Source organism: Labeo rohita, unplaced genomic scaffold, assembly GCF_022985175.1.
Source record: "Labeo rohita strain BAU-BD-2019 unplaced genomic scaffold, IGBB_LRoh.1.0 scaffold_1374, whole genome shotgun sequence".
In the NCBI taxonomy this organism is placed as follows: Eukaryota; Metazoa; Chordata; class Actinopteri; order Cypriniformes; family Cyprinidae; genus Labeo; species Labeo rohita.
This window is the reverse complement of record NW_026127532.1, coordinates 1,755-20,564: the sequence shown is the minus strand read 5'-3', so window position 1 is coordinate 20,564 and position 18,810 is coordinate 1,755. Positions and strand designations below refer to the sequence as shown.

The 18,810-nt window shown below is 39.4% G+C and overlaps 1 long non-coding RNA gene and 3 gene segments (V, D, J or C); 3 read left to right on the top strand and 1 right to left on the bottom strand.

Moving 5' to 3' along the window:
• Window positions 1-3,803: 3,803 nt before the first annotated feature.
• LOC127158177 (immunoglobulin kappa variable 4-1-like) lies at window positions 3,804-10,652 on the top strand. The segment is given in 2 exon segments: window positions 3,804-3,888; window positions 10,312-10,652. Coding segments are annotated over 2 exon segments (375 nt in total).
• Window positions 10,653-14,138: 3,486 nt separating this feature from the next.
• LOC127158179 (immunoglobulin kappa variable 4-1-like) lies at window positions 14,139-14,661 on the top strand. The segment is given in 2 exon segments: window positions 14,139-14,246; window positions 14,336-14,661. Coding segments are annotated over 2 exon segments (375 nt in total).
• A 649-nt stretch (window positions 14,662-15,310) lies between these two features.
• LOC127158181 (uncharacterized) lies at window positions 15,311-17,270 on the bottom strand. Its single transcript, XR_007826079.1, has 2 exons — window positions 16,701-17,270; window positions 15,311-15,744 (listed from the first exon to the last, which is right to left on the bottom strand). It is a non-coding gene; the product is annotated as an uncharacterized LOC127158181 (long non-coding RNA).
• A 48-nt stretch (window positions 17,271-17,318) lies between these two features.
• On the top strand, window positions 17,319-18,094 carry LOC127158180 (immunoglobulin kappa variable 1-8-like). The segment is given in 2 exon segments: window positions 17,319-17,469; window positions 17,549-18,094. Coding segments are annotated over 2 exon segments (375 nt in total).
• Window positions 18,095-18,810: the final 716 nt, after the last annotated feature.

Below are 18,810 nucleotides of genomic sequence, written 5' to 3'. Positions count from 1 at the left end.
TCTTAAGAAAAGTTTAAAAATCTCGTCTCGTCTCGTTCTCGTGGGATTAGTGTCTCGTCACACCCCTAGTGACTGCTGAGTCTGATGGCAGCTGCGTCCAATGTGATACCTTTTGGCCTGGTGTACATGAGACCCCTGCAGTGGTGGCTCAGGACCAAGGGGTTCTCCCCGAGGGGAAACCCGTTCCACATGATCAAGGTCACGCGGCAATGCCTACGTGCCTTAGACATGTGGAAGAAGCCTTGGTTCCTGTCTCAGGGCCCGGGGTTAGGAGCTCCTTGTCGCCGCGTAACGCTAGCGACGGATGCGTCTCTCACCGGTTGGGGTGCAGTCATGAGTGGCCACTCCGCTCGCGGTCTGTGGAGCAGTCACCATCTCACTTGGCACACCAACTAGCTGGAGATGCTGGCTGTGTTCGAGCATTGAAGCACTTTCTCCCTAATAGGCCGCCATGTGTTGGTTTGCACCGACAACACAGCGGTGGTCTATTACATTAACCACCAGGGAGGTCTGCGTTCGCGCCCCTTATACAAGCTGTCGCATCAGATGCTTGTGTGGTCCCAGGAGAAACTCCTCTCGCTGAGAGCAGTTCATGTTCCTGGGCATCTCAATATGGGAGCAGACGTCCTGTCGAGACAGGAGCCGAGGCCCGGGGAATGGATGCTTCACCCCGAGGTGGTGAAGCAGATTTGGAGAGTTTTTGGCTAGGCTCAGGTGGACCTCTTCGTGACTCAGGAGAATGCGCAATGTCCCCACTGGTTCTCTCTGACTCATCCAGCTCCTCTGGGGCTGGATGCCATGGTACAGACATGGCCGAGGCTTCGTCTGTACGCCTTTCCCCGATCGCTCTGGTTCCGGGAGTTATGGAGAGGGTGCGCAGGGACGGGGTCCGTCTTCTTTTAGTAGCCCCGTACTGGCTGGCCCGAGCATGGTTCTCGGACCTAATTTCCCTCCTCGACGGCTCTCCATGGGAGATTCCCGTCAGGAGGGATCTTCTCTCGCAAGCGGGAGGCACCATCCTTCACCCTCGCCCGGAGTTGTGGAAGTTATGGGTGTGGCCTCTGAGGGGGGCACACCTCGTAGCTTCCGGTCTCTCAACCGAGGTTGTTGAGACCATCCTCCAATCCAGAGCTCCCTCCACAAGGAAACTGTACGCCCTGAAGTGGAAACTTTTCACTTCATGGTGCGGACACCACCAGCAGGACCCAGTTAACTGCCCAGTTGGTACAGTGTTGGAGTTTCTGCAGGATCGGTTCTCTGCAGGGTTAGCCCACTCCACCTTGAGGGTCTACGTGGCGGTTATTTCGGCCTACCACACCCCTTGGTGGCTTTTCAGTGGGCAAGGATCCCCTTGTAGTATGTTTCCTCCACGGTGCGCTGAGGCTGAGGCCTCCAGTACGGCCTCGGGTCCCTACGTGGTGCTTGAGGCTCTTTGTAGGCCTCCTTTTGAGCCTATTGAAGAGTCCTCTGATCATCATCTCTCGGTAAAGACAGTCCTTCTTCTGGCATTAACGTCTCTCAAGAGAGTAGGAGATCTTCAGGCCCTTTCTGTGGCCCCTTCCCATCTAGAGTTTGCCCCTGGCATGGCTAAAGCTTTCCTTTACCCCAGACCGGGGTATGTCCCAAAGGTCCCCTCTTCAGCACCATGGCCAGTCGTACTCCAGGCCTTCTGTCCTCCTCCCTTTCGGGATCCGGACCAGCAGAAGCTTAATTGTATGTGTCCAGTTCGAGCACTGGACACATACGTCCACAGAGCTGCCCTGTGGAGAAAATCCGACCAATTGTTTGTCTGTTATGGCCCCCAAAGGGGGTCTTCCTGCTTCCAAGCATTCTCTTAGCCGCTGGATTGTGGATGCCATCTCTCAAGCTTATGAGTTCTTGGGTCTTCCCTCTCCCTTGGCCCATTCTACCCGAGGCATCTCTGCCTCAAAAGCTTTCATGTCTGGTGTCCCTATGCAGGACATCTGTGATGCAGCGGGGTGGTCCAGGCCCCTGACCTTCGAGTCGCTCCTGGCTCTTCTGTCCTTCATCTTAGCACACACTAGGCAGGGACTTATAATTATGGGGGCGTGGGCATATTGTTCCCCAAAGCGTTTGTGACACAGCTCGAGTTCCTGAAGGGGAACGTCTCAGGTTACGACTGTAACCCCGGTTCCCCAAAGGGAACGAGACGCCACGTCTTGTGCCATACTTCCTGCATCCCTGCGAGCGTTCACTGCTTCCTTAAGCTAAATGCCGGTTCCAGCGCATGTGCTTTTAAGCTTCCTGATCCGTGATGTCACCCGCCTATGATGTCTCGCTTCTCTATTGGACTGATTACACATGTGATTCAGAGCGTGTTTACACTGAAGGCGTTCCCCAAAACTCAGCAGCGTTCGTTCCCTTCGGGGAACCGGGGTTACAGTCGTAACCTGAGACGTTTTTGATTTGACAGTTTATTTCAGTTCCACGTTTCAAGCTGCTTAATATACAAAAGTAGCCTAACCTAGTTGAACAATGTTCTATGTACTATTATGACAATAAATAAATCAATCAATAAATAAATAAATACAATTTAAGTTCGTATGCTATTAAAGAAATTATAAACACATGCAAAAACAAGGGAGGAACAAAATAACTGATTATGTTGTCATCGTCAATGTTGCCAATTTAGTGAAAAGTGTTTAGTGACTTAGTCACCCCTTTTGAGACTTTATTCAAAAACCTAGAAACAAAATCAAATTGTTGGACAAACCTTATTTAGATTACAACACAGTGAACTTGCCATTATGGTCTCATCCTCATCAGCTACATTTAGTGACTGGTTTAGCTACTTTCAGTTTAAAGCAGTTAGCAACACTGATCAGTGTTTTCTTTTTCCTTTCATATTTTGATGGTTTAAGTGAAATGTGAGGTCATTAAAACCCTCCACACATCACTTTTGGCCACTGTTGTGGGGTTAGTCTTTTATTTCTGCAGTTAGAGCATTAATTTGTAGAGTGGAATAAGATAAGTTTCTTACTTGGTCAGTTACAAAAAATTGCTTTATGATCAAGTTTGTATTGTTTTAATAATTCTCTATCATCATACTCAATACATCATATGTTCAGTGGAAAGTGTGTGCCTTCTGCTCTTTGCTGCCATCTTGTTGCTCCTAACTAGGTTGGGAGACCTCCCCAGCTCTCTTAAATAATTTAGGAGCTGAGACCTAGTCTTAACACTTAGGGACCTTTATGAATCATTCTTATTCTTAAGTCTAGGAATATAAGTAAATTCTTAGAATTTTTACACACTTAAGACTAGAATTTTACTCTGAGCGGCAAATACACATGGCCCCTGATTACCCAACAGGTGCTGTTCACCATAAAAAAAATAAAAAATATGCATGTCACCATATTTATTTAAAATTATGGTAACACTTTACTGAGAGCCTTTATGTTTGATGCATTAAAATATTGGTTGTTCACTTTTTAAAAAGTCTTAACCCTAGACAGGACGTAACACTATAGTGATGTTTAGGACCTTCAAACCAACTGAGCTGAAATACATGTGTTTAATTCAAGTACAAAAACCTTGAACAATAAAAAAAAAATACTTAATACATAATCATGATCAATCCTGTCATAAACTGCCAGATGATCAAACACCAGTCATAATAATTGCACAAAACATTAAACAGTGTGATGAGCAGATACAGTGATTAACAGAATGAAATGAATGAGCAACCTTAATGTAGAAGCTCATTTAAAAACAGGATCAGTTTATTTGCATATTGATCAGATGCTTCAGTGCTTTGAGAGTGTTTATAGTGCTGTAAGTTTAACACTTCATCACTGACACACACAACAATCTTCATCAACATGACCTTCATCATCATCTTCATCTGGACTCTCACAGCATTTGCTCAAGGTTTGTGGAGCACAAGATTGATATGAATTAATTTCTTCAAGTATATTGTCAAAGTTTTGAGCTGATTTTCTTCTTGTTGTGTGTTTCAGAGTGTAGAGGACAGATCACCGTCACTCAGAGTCCCTCAATGACAGCAGCTCAACCAGGAGAAACAGTCAAAATCAACTGTAAAACCAGCACAGATGTGATCTGAAAATCGTTTAATCTGGTACTCACAGAAATCTGGAGAAGCTTCTAAACTCATATATGCAACAAGCAGCCTCCAGTCAGGAACTCCATCTAGATTCAGTGGCAGTGGATCAAACAGTGATTTCACTCTGACCATCAGTGGAGTCCAGACTGAAGATGCTGGACATTATTACTGTCAGAGTTTTCATTGCACAGCAAGTGGTTATAATTGTGTGGGCAGTGTAACATTCACACAGTGATAAAGAGTCGTACAAAAACCTCCGTCAGTCAGAGTCACAGTGACTGAACTGATTCTGCAGCTGCTCAAAGGAGGATCTGAAATAACTCTGTTGTTTTTCTCCATCTTTTGTCTCATATTCTTACACTGTGTAGGGAGACGAGTAATGCAGATTAATAAATCTACAGATGTTCACATATTATTACATAGATAATTAACATATGGACATATAGAGCTTTTACTGTGGATTTAATATATGTTGTACATGTAAATCTTCATCTACCCAGAGAATGTACATATGTGAAAATTATGCATCACTTTATAGGTAACCTATAAGAATATCACTTTTAATATAGAGCAATCATATATTACATTTCTGTGTTGGCAGTAAGATAGTTTTTGTCTTTTTTTGAAAGAAAGTAATATTTAATTCAGAAAAAAAAAAAAAAAAAAAAAAAAAAAAACACATTAAAATGATTTTAAACAAAAAACATTTTTACTGTTGCAAATGATTTTTATTTCAAATAAATGCTATTCTTTTGAACTTTCTCTTCAACAAAGAATCCTGAAAAATAAATTGTATCACAGTTTCATATCATAAAAGTCAGTGCAAAAGACAAATCAAGAGGCATGAAAGACAAAAGTATGTTCATGGGACTAAATTTTAATGCTAATGGCACTGCAGAATTTTAAATAGATATTTATCACTGTTTACTTAAACATTTAATTTTTACACATTTCAGCCATCAGGGGTCTTTTTTTTTTATTTGGTTTAAATTTGTTTTAAATTTTATGCTATTTTTTAATTTCACACTTACTGATAAACCATGATTCATGCATGAAAATGTTCACAAATGTGAGTGTCAGTCAGTAAGAGTGTGTCTCAATCAGCTCTTTAGTTCACTAGTCATTGTGCAACAATAGGATTACAAAATGCTTTCACTCAAAACATTCCCACAATGCACCATAAAAGCCAGTATGCATCACTGCTGTCTGTAGTGACGTTTCTTAAGGTCGCTCAACCCAAGTGAGCTGAAATACATGTGCTTAATTCATATACAAAAATCTTGAATAATCGAAATATTTAGTCATTAATACATCCATAATCATAGTCCAATCCTGTAATAAACCATCAGATGATAAAACACCAGTCAAAATAACTGTACAAAACAAAGATTAAACAGTGTGATGAGCAGATACAATGACTGACAGGAAGAAATGAACAAGCTATCTTCATTTAGAAGCTCATTTAAATACAAGATCAGTTCATTTGCATATTGATCAGATGCTTCAGTGCTCTGAGAGTGTTTATAGTGCTGTGAGTTTAACACTTCATCACTGACACACACAACAATCTTCATCAACATGACCTTCATCATCATCTTCATCTGGACTCTCACAGCATTTGCTCAAGGTTTGTGGAGCACAAGATTGATATGAATTAATTTCTTCAAGTATATTGTCAAAGTTTTGAGCTGATTTTCTTCTTGTTGTGTGTTTCAGAGTGTAGAGGACAGATCACCGTCACTCAGAGTCCCTCAATGACAGCAGCTCAACCAGGAGAAACAGTCAAAATCAACTGTAAAACCAGCACAGATGTGATCTGAAAATCGTTTAATCTGGTACTCACAGAAATCTGGAGAAGCTTCTAAACTCATATATGCAACAAGCAGCCTCCAGTCAGGAACTCCATCTAGATTCAGTGGCAGTGGATCAAACAGTGATTTCACTCTGACCATCAGTGGAGTCCAGACTGAAGATGCTGGACATTATTACTGTCAGAGTTTTCATTGCACAGCAAGTGGTTATAATTGTGTGGGCAGTGTAACATTCACACAGTGATAAAGAGTCGTACAAAAACCTCCGTCAGTCAGAGTCACAGTGACTGAACTGATTCTGCAGCTGCTCAAAGGAGGATCTGAAATAACTCTGTTGATTTTCTCCCTCTTTTGTCTCCTCATGTTCTTACTCTCTGTAGGGAGACGAGTAATGCTGGAATCTGGACTGGTTGAATCTGCACTATGAGGTTTTGATTTGATTCATTGTGCTCTTCAAGATCTGTCACATGTTGGAGATCTGAGTTCAGCAGTCATCTTACATTGTTTTCAGTCACGCAACTACAGCTCCTGTAATGAATAAGTAAACTTCAATTCAGTAATAGAAACTAAAAATTCTGTTTATAGCAGGGCTGCGGCTCTCCAGGACCGGAGTTCGCCACCCCTGGTATATAGCAATAAAATCTCACATGAATGATACCATAATCGTTGTTTCATGCCTTTTCAAACTGTCTTTTTCAGGTTGGTCCAGTAAATGATTCACTTAAAGACCAGATGGTGGCGCTGCTGATACTAAAAGAAAACCACCATATTGTGTGTCCCAGATTCTCCCATCGATTGTAAAACCAGTGGTCGATCTCAGTTACTGTACACTACTGTTGAAACATTTGGGGTCAACCATACACAAATGTAATATATGCACATATATTAAAGTTCCATGTATTAAGTACATTGTCATATGAAGTAAAAAAAAAAAAAACATATTTGAAACTTACATTACAAATTGAAACAATTTCATGTACATCCAACCCATTCAAATGTGTTTATGTATATGTAAAACAATGGACATGTATATCATGTACATTTATATCCATCCTAAACCCATCAATAATTGTTGATATTATAGAAAAGAAATATAAAATATAGATTTATAAAAGATAGATTTATAAATATACATATAAAAGCTTCTTGTATGTTTTTTAGTAAAGTTTTATATATAAATAAAATATTGTTGATATGTAGTATAGTTACTACATACAGTACGATTTAAAATTATCATATAAATATTACTAAAATATGTGAGCAAATTTTAATATGGTGATTTTATATCTAGCCAGGAAATTGTCACGGTCCGTGCTGGATAGATGAGTCGAGAGACGAGATACAAACAACAATTTAATATAACTCTTAGTAGGAACAGGCAGGAACAGGCAGGAACAGAACGATAATCCACACACATCCAAATAACGTCAAGGACCGACAGCAAACTCAAATCACAAGCAGACTTATAAAGGGTGGTGATTAAGACACAGACAGGTGTAGTAAATAAACTAATCAGGACAAAATGAGGACAGGAAGAACCAAATATGGGCACAATGGGAAAAACAAACATAAACAGTCCAAATGGCACACAGAACTCTGACATTACTCCCCCCTCCCGGAAGGCGCGACCTCGCGGCGTGGAAAGGGAGTGAAAATAATAAAGTCATTGTGGGAGGAGGCTCTGGTGGCGGACGGTCTTCCGGGAGGAGGACAATAAACAAAGTCCAGGGTGGTGACGACGGAGGGAGGAGCCAGGGAGAACTCAGGAGGGACCCGGAGCAGGAGGAGCCATGCGAGACCCAGACCACAGCCATCATGACGACCCACGGTGGAGCCGACGGAGGGAGGAGCCATGGTGGAGAAAAGGCTGACGACTCCAGGGGGCGACCGACGGAGGCGGAGCCGCTGGCGGAGGAGCTGGCGGAGGAGCCCGAGGCGGAGACGGAGAGCCGAAGATCCAGGGCGACACCGAGGATCCGGAGGGCCAAGGCGGAGCCCTAGGCTCTGGCGACCGAGGCGTAGGCGGAGATCCGAAGGTCCGCGGCGGAGCCGGAGCGACAGAGGATGGAGGCTGTGCCAGAGGGAGGAAGGAGGTCCACAGAGCCGGTGGGACGGAGTGACGAGGCGCAGCCGTAGGAACAGAGTCCTGAGGTGATGAAGGGCCGACGACCGACCAGGGCGGAGCCGGAAAGACGAGGGAGCCCGGTGGAGCTGGTGGACCGATGGGCGACGATGGAGACGAGGGCGCTGAGAGCCGTGGTGAAGCCGCAGGGTCGGAGGGCTGAGGCGGAGTTCTGGACTCTGAGGCTGGAGGCGGAGATGAGGGATCCTCCAGCCCTGACGCCGATGGAAGCTGGCAGACCCGCGGCGCACCCACTGCACAGGTGGTGGGCTGAGGGTGAGCAGAGGGGCTGTCAGGGGACAGCGGTGAGCAGACAGATGTTGACATAGGCAGAAGAGGGAGGGAGGGAGGGAGGGAGGGAGGGAGGGTGGGTGGGGATTCCATACAGGCAGGCATAACGAGACAGGTAGATACTTCTGTAAAGAAGTCTATTAAATCCCCAGAGTTATCATCCAGCTCACCCCCAGCAGTGGTGCAGTGGGCAGGGCTCTCCATAGCCCTCACTTGCTCCATCTTGCACTCCCCCCGTCATGGTAGATGTAGCCGGCTCTCGCACCTGATCGGATGTGTAGGGCTCTGGCTCTGTGGCGATCTTTAGCTCTGTCGCTCGTGGCTCTGGCTCGTCATCCGCGGTGGGCTCGGGCTCAAACTCCGCGTGTCGGGGTGCTGGTTGGCTGGGCTCTGGGTCTTGAGTGGGGCTGGTGTCATCCTCCGCGGTCAACGAAGATCTACAGGACACCAGCACCCACTCCATGTAGTCGGCGAAGCTCTCTCGTGGACCCTCCCCGGACAGCTGCGCTTTCGTGGCGATGTTCAGTCCTGCACGGTAAAATGTGCAAAGGCTGCTGTCCGGGAAGTGTGTGAGTGGTACGAGGTGGACAAAGTCTCTAGTGTGGTCCACGAGAGAGCGATTCCCCTGCTCCAGGAGAAGGAGGAGGACAGCAGGGTTATCCATAACGAAGAACAAAAAAACAAACACTGAGAAAAAAAAAACGGAAAAAATAAAGCAGGGAAACGCCGGGGATAAACTGTAGGGTCGGTCCTTCTGTCACGGTCCGTGCTGGATAGATGAGTCGAGAGACGAGATACGATACAAATAACAATTTAATATAACTCTTAGTAGGAACAGGCAGGAACAGGCAGGAACAGGCAGGAACAGAACAATAATCCACACACATCCAAATAACGTCAAGGACCGACAGCAAACTCAAATCACAAGCAGACTTATAAAGGGTGGTGATTAAGACACAGACAGGTGTAGTAAATAAACTAATCAGGACAAAATGAGGACAGGAAGAACCAAATATGGGCACAATGGGAAAAACAAACATAAACAGTCCAAATGGCACACAGAACTCTGACAGAAATGTATGTATGTGAAAATTATATATCACCTTATAGATAACATATATGGCAACATGTTTATATATATATATATATATATATATGGTCAATCTCAGTTACTGTACACTACTGTTGAAACATTTGGGGTCAACCATACACAAACGTTATATATGCTCATATATTAAACTTCCATATATTAAGTATATAGTCATATGAAGTAAAAACATATGAAACTTGTATTAGAAATTGAAACAATTTCGTATATTAACATGTATATCCAACCCAATCAAATTTGTGTTTATGTATATGTAAAACAATGGACATGTATATCATGTACATGTATATCCATCCTAGAACCCATCAATAAATGTTAATATTATATAAATATAAAAGATAGTATTTAAAATAACTATTACAAAAACATATATAAACGTGCCGAATTTTTGTATGTTTTAAAAAAGTTTTATATATAAATAAAATATTGTTCACATGCAGTATAGTTACTACATATAAGACCATATAAAAATCACCATATAGATATTATTAAAATATGTGCATAAACAAATTTTAATATGGGGATTTTATATCTAGCCAGAGAATGTATGTATGTGAAAATTATGTATCACCTTGTAGGTAACATATATGGCAACATGTTTATTTTTTTTTCATAAAAGCAGCATCTTAATGACAAATGCTCATTTAAAAACAGGATGAGCTCATTTGCATATTGATCAGATGCTTCAGTGCTCTGAGAGTGTTTATAGTGCTGTGAGTTTAACACTTCATCACTGACACACACAACAATCTTCATCAACATGACCTTCATCATCATCTTCATCTGGACTCTCACAGCGTTTGCTCAAGGTTTGTGCAGCACAAGTTTGATATGAATTCATTTCTTCAAGTATATTGTCAAAGTTTTGAGTTGATTTTCTTCTTGTTGTGTGTTTCAGAGTGTAGAGGACAGATCACCGTCACTCAGAGTCCCTCAATGACAGCAGCTCAACCAGGAGAAACAGTCAAAATCAACTGTAAAACCAGCAAAGATGTGTATAGGGAGAGTTGGCCGGACTGTTTAGCCTGGTACTTACAGAAAACTGGAGAAGCTCCTAAACTATTGATTTATTGGGTTAACCGTCTCCAGTCAGGAACTCCATCTAGATTCAGTGGCAGTGGATCTAACAGTGATTTCACTCTGACCATCAGTGGAGTCCAGACTGAAGATGCTGGACATTATTACTGTCAGAGTGTACACCATGGTTATGTGTTCACACAGTGATAAAGAGTCATACAAAAACCTCTGTCAGTCAGAGTCACAGTGACTGAACTGATTCTGCAGCTGCTCAAACACTATCACTCACTACTGACACACAGAGACCAAACACAGGAACTACACATGTACTCAAAACTGCATTAGGAGTGAAATCAGCTCTATTAGACTGTGATTTGTCCTGTGACAGATGTGTATTAGTTAAATAGGCTCTGATTCTCATAAAACAGGCTTTTATGACAAAATCACTGATCTATAATAGAGAACTGGATAGCTCATGACGTCACAGAAGTGAAGCCACTGCGCCGCCATATTGATATTCCCTAGTACTCGCAAACATTCTATTGAATGAATAGGAAATAATACGACTTTAATGAGAAAACATCACCTAACAAGTCAGCGTTTTCATATCTGACGTCTCACTGTACATTCTCACAACGCAAACGTCCCAAGCATGTAAACGGTTATTGTTTAATATCCGGAATTCCCTCTGCTTATTAAAAATATACATTATAGTAGCGAACATCATGAACATGATAACATCGGACGTTCACTATATTTACAAATGACAAAATGCTCATTAAAAAACTGAAAGATTTATGCTTTGTATACAGATAATTTGCCTTGCACAGTTAATAATTGTTTGTGCTGTTTTGTTATAATGTTTTTATTCGCAACGTTACAGGCTAAATGCATGTTTCAACACTGATTTCGTTAACATCATTCTGAAGCAGGTAATGATTTAAACGTTTAATTCAGCCTACATAACATTCATGTTGAGATAAATGTTAATAATAAACGTTAATAATGTCAAAATATTAAATATAATATTTTAAAATGATTTAACTAAAAAGATGAAATGAAGATGAAACTTTATAAATGAAACTAAAACTGTCAGCAGATGGCGTTAAGTCACTGATTTTATCACTGAATCATTTATTCAGAAATGAAGCGACTTTCTTAGGAATGTGCAATTGAATCAATGACTCAGATTCGTTTAAAAACGCCCGTTCATTGTGTTTAAATAGAGATGCGGGTCAGCTGTGACTTTGTTTCAGACTATTTTCATCGACGGAATTGAGCAAAATCAGGTAGAATTATAGTCAGATAAATGTAATTTAAGGCACTTAATATAATAGAATTTGCGCGATCTTTAAAAGTTTGAAATAGATGTTGATCACTTAGGGACATTAAATATTCACATCATAACTTCGAGAAATAACGCTGACTAATTACATTTGGTACGGATTTAAAGACATCAAGCTTTATATCCAATATTTGAATTTCAATACAACAGGCGTGTACTGTATTATTTATTGTATATTCGAATCAATTTCAGATACTAATTCCAGATATATGTTCATGTTTAAAATTTCCTGCATAATTCCTTACGTTAAGAAATATATTTTGTGTTGGATCAGAACTGTGTTGGCAAGTGCGCATCTGACACCCACCTGAACGATTTCAAAACATCGCTTATCCTGCTCGAAAAGACGATAAACACTGCAGATAAGATTTTAAGTAAAAATTAATTTACATACACATATCATAAAAACTAGCCCTGTGTGACTGATACGCTTAAAATCGGGTGATTTTAGGTCAGCGGTTTGGCTGTGAGTCAATGGTGCTCTCTGTCGGTAGGGAATAGTAAGATGGCGGATCGAACACTTCCGGTGGCTTCACTGCCTGACGACAGTTTAGAACGCAATGAGCGATCCAGTCATTATATATAGATCAGTGGTACCTATAAAGAACGTACATGTAGGTATAAGGGAACAATATGTTATATTTGGGTAATAAGGGGATAACAAACCAGATATTCAACATGCAAAGAACTACATAAGTAAACTGAATTTATGGTGTACGTTTCTGTAATTATAGTGTACCTATTAGTACGTATGTGTAGGTATAAGAGAACAATAGGCTGTTACGTTTTGGTAATTCGGGGGTAACAACCAGATATACAACCTGCAAATAACTGCGCAAGTAAACTGAAGTTACAGTGAATGTTTCGTATTTATATTGTACCTACGTGTAAGTATAAGGGAGCAATATGTTACGTTTGGGTAATAACGGGGTAACAAACAGATATACAAATAATTTATAATGGATTAATTTAAAAAAACTTAACAGAAAAAACTTAAAACTTAACAGAACCACAAAAAATGTGGTTCTACAAAATGTAAATTTATTTACATTTTTACAGACACTAAATGTACAATACTGACATATTTACATCATCTAAACATTTAACGTTTACTTAATATGAAATTATAACATTTCATTCCATTCTGTGTGATTTCTGTTGCCAGCTCGTTTCCAAGAATAGGTCTACATAATGTTATCATGACTACACGGTAAACCCTTAAAATAAATAATATTTCTGCAATCGTTTAACCATTCATGTAATATTAACTTCGTTTGCCGTGGTGGAACACAAAGGCGTTTTCTCCGACATGCTGTGACTAACAATAGAACCATAAAATACACCGAACACGCATCATAATTACAAATTCAACCATTTTATTTGTGTGCTGTAACCCAGATCTTCAGAATCCATACGATTTGCGAGGACCAGAACGGACGTTCATTAGTTCTCGTCTGCATTCGTCACAGATTACAACATGCGGTGTTTCTGGTGAGATGTGTTGGAATGACGCGCGGGCGCCTTCGAGGAGTGGATCAAGACAATAATCTGGATAATATTTTCAGCGATTAACAATTTAAATTCTGCTCTCATCCTACTGCACATCAAACCTACTGTATTCCGCCAGAGAGGACTGCGGCTGCAAACGCATCGTTATGTGGATTAGTTTTTTTTATGGCTGTTGACATTTTTGCAATAAATAAATGATTGTAATTGCACTTTCCTGTTTTTTATATTTTTATTACTGTTCAGTCATAGTTAACGTTAGGTTTAGGGGTAGAAGTGGGATTAGCGACTATAAAAATATTTTTAGATATATTTTCAGATTGTGTGTTTATGTATTGAACCTGTAACTTCGTTGAACAAAAGGGGAACAATGGCCACTTTAATTTACAGCCCGCAGATGTCACACTTACCCTGTAACTACATGGAACAAGAGTATAATTTCCCAGTAATTTAATTAATTAATACACCAAACTTACGATTTAATAGAACAGGTACCTGTTAAGGTTTTTTAAATTAATCCATTATAAATTATTTGTATATCTGTTTTCTACCCCGTTATTACCCAAACGTAACCTATTGTTCCCTTATACTTACACGTAGGTACAATATAAATACAAAACATTCACCGTAACTTCAGTTTACTTGCGCAGTTATTTGCAGGTTGTATATCTGGTTGTTACCCCCAAATTACCAAAACGTAACAGCCTATTGTTCCCTTAAACCTACACATATACTACTACTACTAATAGGTACACTATAATTACAGAAACATACACCGTAAATTCAGTTTATATAAATTGTAATCTAAAACATTTTATTGTTTTTCTATTGATCAGATGCTTCAGTGCTCTGAGAGTGTTTATAGTGCTGTGAGTTTAACACTTCATCACTGACACACACAACAATCTTCATCAACATGACCTTCATCATCATCTTCATCTGGACTCTCACAGCGTTTGCTCAAGGTTTGTGGAGCACAAGTTTGATATGAATTCATTTCTTCAAGTATATTGTCAAAGTTTTGAGTTGATTTTCTTCTTGTTGTGTGTTTCAGAGTGTAGAGGACAGATCACCGTCACTCAGAGTCCCTCAATGACAGCAGCTCAACCAGGAGAAACAGTCAAAATCAACTGTAAAACCAGCAGTGATGTGTACTTGAGTGGTTCTGATCATTGTTTAGCCTGGTACTTACAGAAACCTGGAGAAGCTCCTAAACTCCTGATTTATTATGCAAACACACTCCAGTCAGGAACTCCATCTAGATTCAGTGGCAGTGGATCTAACAGTGATTTCACTCTGACCATCAGTGGAGTCCAGACTGAAGATGCTGGACATTATTACTGTCAGAGTTTACACAGTGGTCCAGTATTCACACAGTGATAAAGAGTCGTACAAAAACCTCCGTCAGTCAGAGTCACAGTGACTGAACTGATTCTGCAGCTGCTCAAACACTATCACTCACTACTGACACACAGAGACCAAACACAGGAACTACACATGTGCTCAAAACTGAGTTAGGAGTGAAATCAGCTCTATTAGACTGTTGATCTGTCCTGTGACAGATGTGTTTTACTCAAATAGGTTCTGATTTTGAGCCAAATTTGATGAAAATCAAACAAAAAACACAAATTTTCTCAGTTTCAGTAATGTAGTTTTTGCATTTTGTTTTTGTAGATTTTACTACAATCATAATGATAAAACTTGTTTTATGAAACTAACACTCAAACTCCATAACTGTCTCATCACTCCATGAGCAGAAGTGAAACTGTTCCAGTTCAGAGCGTTGAACCAATCAAACAGTGAAACTGTGAGTTTGAGGTGAAAATCAGATTTGCATTGGCAGCTTTAGTGATTCTGATCGTCTCAGAATAGAGCAGCTCCGTCTCCAGTGACCATGTTCAAACCCCAAGAGCTTCAGTTCACATTTACTGCTAAATGCAGCTGTTCTCAACTATTACAATCATCAACAGCAGCTCAAACTTTAGTGAAGGAACGACACACTGATCAATGATGCAGTCGAACACAAATGTAAGGCGTTCAGAAGCTTTATTGAATGAACATCAATGGCAGCACATTGAAAGACTGTTTCAGTATTGAGCTGTAAATCACGTGACTGCTGTGAATCCTGCTGCTCTTCACTGGAGAAACATCAGCAGGAGCTCTTGAGGAACGAGGCCTCTTGATCAGCTCCGTTGTGTTTTACTCTGCAGACGAAGCGATCTGCACCTTCCCAGCGTGCTTTGCTGAGGCTCAGGACGCTGCTGCGGCTGTAGCGTCCGTCCCGCTCGCTCTCTGCGCTGGTCTGAACCCCCTCGGTGACCTCTGACCCGTCCAGCGTCCAGCTCACCTGCGCCCCCTGTGGAGAGTAAGAGCTGAGCAGGCAGAGCAGTGCGGCTGAGTCTCCAGAGATCTGCAGAGAAGAGGGCGGCAGCAGAGACACGGAGGGCTTCACTGCGGGACCAGCTGAAACACACAAACACACACAAAACTCAATTATTCACATCTGCAGCTACAATCTTCACTGGAGCAGACGTGATAATGCAGTCAAAATCACAATCAGTTCATCTTTACTGTAATTCCACATCACTGCTGTCATTCATATAACACAAATATCATGAATTAAGTTTAAAAATATTCTCAGTTAAATCAATATTCACTACTATTATGTAGATGTACAAATGTACATCTAAATATAAATCAGTTCTCGAAAGCAGACATTATATAAGGTAAATCTTATAATATTTTCAGATTTTCTGAATAAGGTAGAGTTTATTCTCAAACTGTTTAAAAAAAAAATTGTCCACATGCAAATTGATCATTTATGTATTTGGAAAAAAAATTTAAATATAGTATTTTGAAAATATTAAGAGACTCACAATTAGAAATATTAATAAATGTATGTTCAAATTCTGAATCATTAATTTTTTTTTTTTTGTCTGATAATGACGACTAAAAAATTAGAATTATTTTGTCCATATCATTATAAAATTTGTGTCATGCATTTTAAAAACTCTTAATTGTTAAATTTACCAATAATTTTGTAAAAATTATGTATTTTCAGATGTAATTGAATATGTCAGAAAATATTCTCAATATATTAAAAATCAATGAAATGTTAGGAATAATAACATCTGAAATTACTCAATGTAAAATGAAAACATTTTTAAAACAATATGAAATATGCCTTGAAATGGAAAAAATATATGAATGTCATGAAATAACACTAAATATAAATATGTATTTGAAAAATAGCAGACAAGTTTAAATAAATGATGAAACTGTTAAATTCACCTTAAATACATTGCACTTCATATTTTTTTCACTGTAACATATTTTATCATTTTAAATCCTGTTGCTTAAATAATCTAAAAAAAAAAAAAAATAAAACAATACATTTTAATATGATTAAAGAGACTTACCGATCGTCAGTTTAGTTCCTCCACCAAAAGTGTACCACAGTGCTTCATTCTAGTGAAAGCGTCGTACAAAAACCTCCGTCACACTCAAATGAACACAAACTCCAGCAGAGAAAGAGACAACGACACTCACACACACTGATATGACACTCAACATCAGCTCTTCTCAACATCAGACATGGATTATTGGACTAAATTGACTTTTATAAAAACACCTCATCATCTCTAAATATCTCTTGATGCATGAAAACTAGGAATTAAATCTAAATAGATAATATAATCAGACTCTGTATTGATCACATTTTCTTTACACATCTTAATTTGGGGTTTCTAAATCATTGTTTTTAATTAGTTTTGATGACCTTTGCCCTCTCATGAAGTTCACAGTGACAAACTTGTTTCTCTGAATGATTCAACTCTGTCACTGAATCATCAGAAAACCTGTAGTCTGAACCAGAGACTCACACAGAATGAAAAAGAAAAGATTTCCAGATTTCTAAAAGAAGTGAAAACACACACCATTGGATCATGAGACTGAAACACATTTAAAGGCTCAGTTTTCATCTGCATGTGCATTTTCATGTCTGTTTTCCTCCAGGAGGGTTTTTCCACAGAGTCACTTTGCATCAGCACATGCTTCAGCGCTCCGAGTGTTTATAGCGTTCAGACTCAAACACTTTATAACACACTGCTGTTTACCACGGTACAAAACCAACAAACACAATGAATCTCTTCAGCAGCTTCATCTGGATTCTGACAGCTTTTATTTCAGGTAACAGAAGTGAAAGATGCTCATTTTTGACTTTTAATGTTGATTTAATTTGATGAAACACATATAATGTTGTTGTCAGCAGCATCCAGAGGAATCACTGTGACTCAACCTGAAGTTGTGACTGTTTCTGAAGGACGAGACGCCACTATAGAGTGTAAAACTGATGCTGGAATAGCTGGCTATGGTTTAGCTTGGTATCAGCAGAAACCTGGAGAAACTCCTAAACTCATCATTTATGGCATAAATGATCTCTATGATGAGAGTTTCAGTCGATTCAGTGGGAATGGAAGATCTGGTGGGACAGATTTCACTCTGACCATCAGTGGAGTCCAGACTGAAGATGCTGCACATTATTACTGTCAGAGTTTTCATGTCATCAACAGTGATTATGTGTTCACACAGTGATAAAGAGTCGTACAAAAACCTCCGTCAGTCAGAGTCACAGTGACTGAACTGATTCTGCAGCTGCTCAAACAATCACTCACACAACATCAGATATTCATGGATATTAAATGAAAAATATCCATTGAGCTTTCACATGGTAAATATCTCACATATTAACACTATCACTCACTCAACAGTGAAGAAAGAAATTAATATGATCTAATAATAAACATCAGTTTTGTTGAGCTTCATCATTATTTATTTTCATGATTATGATTTTTCTGAAATTATCTTCTGTTATTTTCAGTCCTTCATGTAGATATTTAGTCACTTTTGATCTTTCCTTTAGTTGATAGTTTCTATTCTTCACTATACTGTATTTCTTGTTGATTTTCTGCATTTACGATGCTCATTTTTCTTTCTAAACTGCATGATCAGCACCATAAAATGTTCTGCTTAATCAATGTAATAAGTGTATTGATTTATTATGTTCATAATGCAGATATTAACAGCATCATATAAACACATTCCTCAATTTCAGAGCAGATGATAATGAATACAATTTATAATAAGATCAATGAATGGAAGAATTAACAATGACATAAAAATGAATGTGAAAATTAAAGATCAGATTACCCAACAGGTGCTGTTCACCATCAAAAATAAAAAAAAATATGCATATCACCATATTTATTTAAATTCATGGTAACACTTTACTTAAAGCCTTTATGTATCATGCATTATAAAGGGTTATTAAAGGGTATAATGCATTATAATTATTCACAATGTGCATTTTATTACATTATATCTTGTCGTAATTAATTATAACTGAATTTAAAATGCATAGTGTAACAATGTATTTATAATTGTAATAATATATTAATTATGGTTACAATTATTCATTAAATTGTACAATGCATTATGAGCTGCATTACAATGCATAATTAATGCATTAAA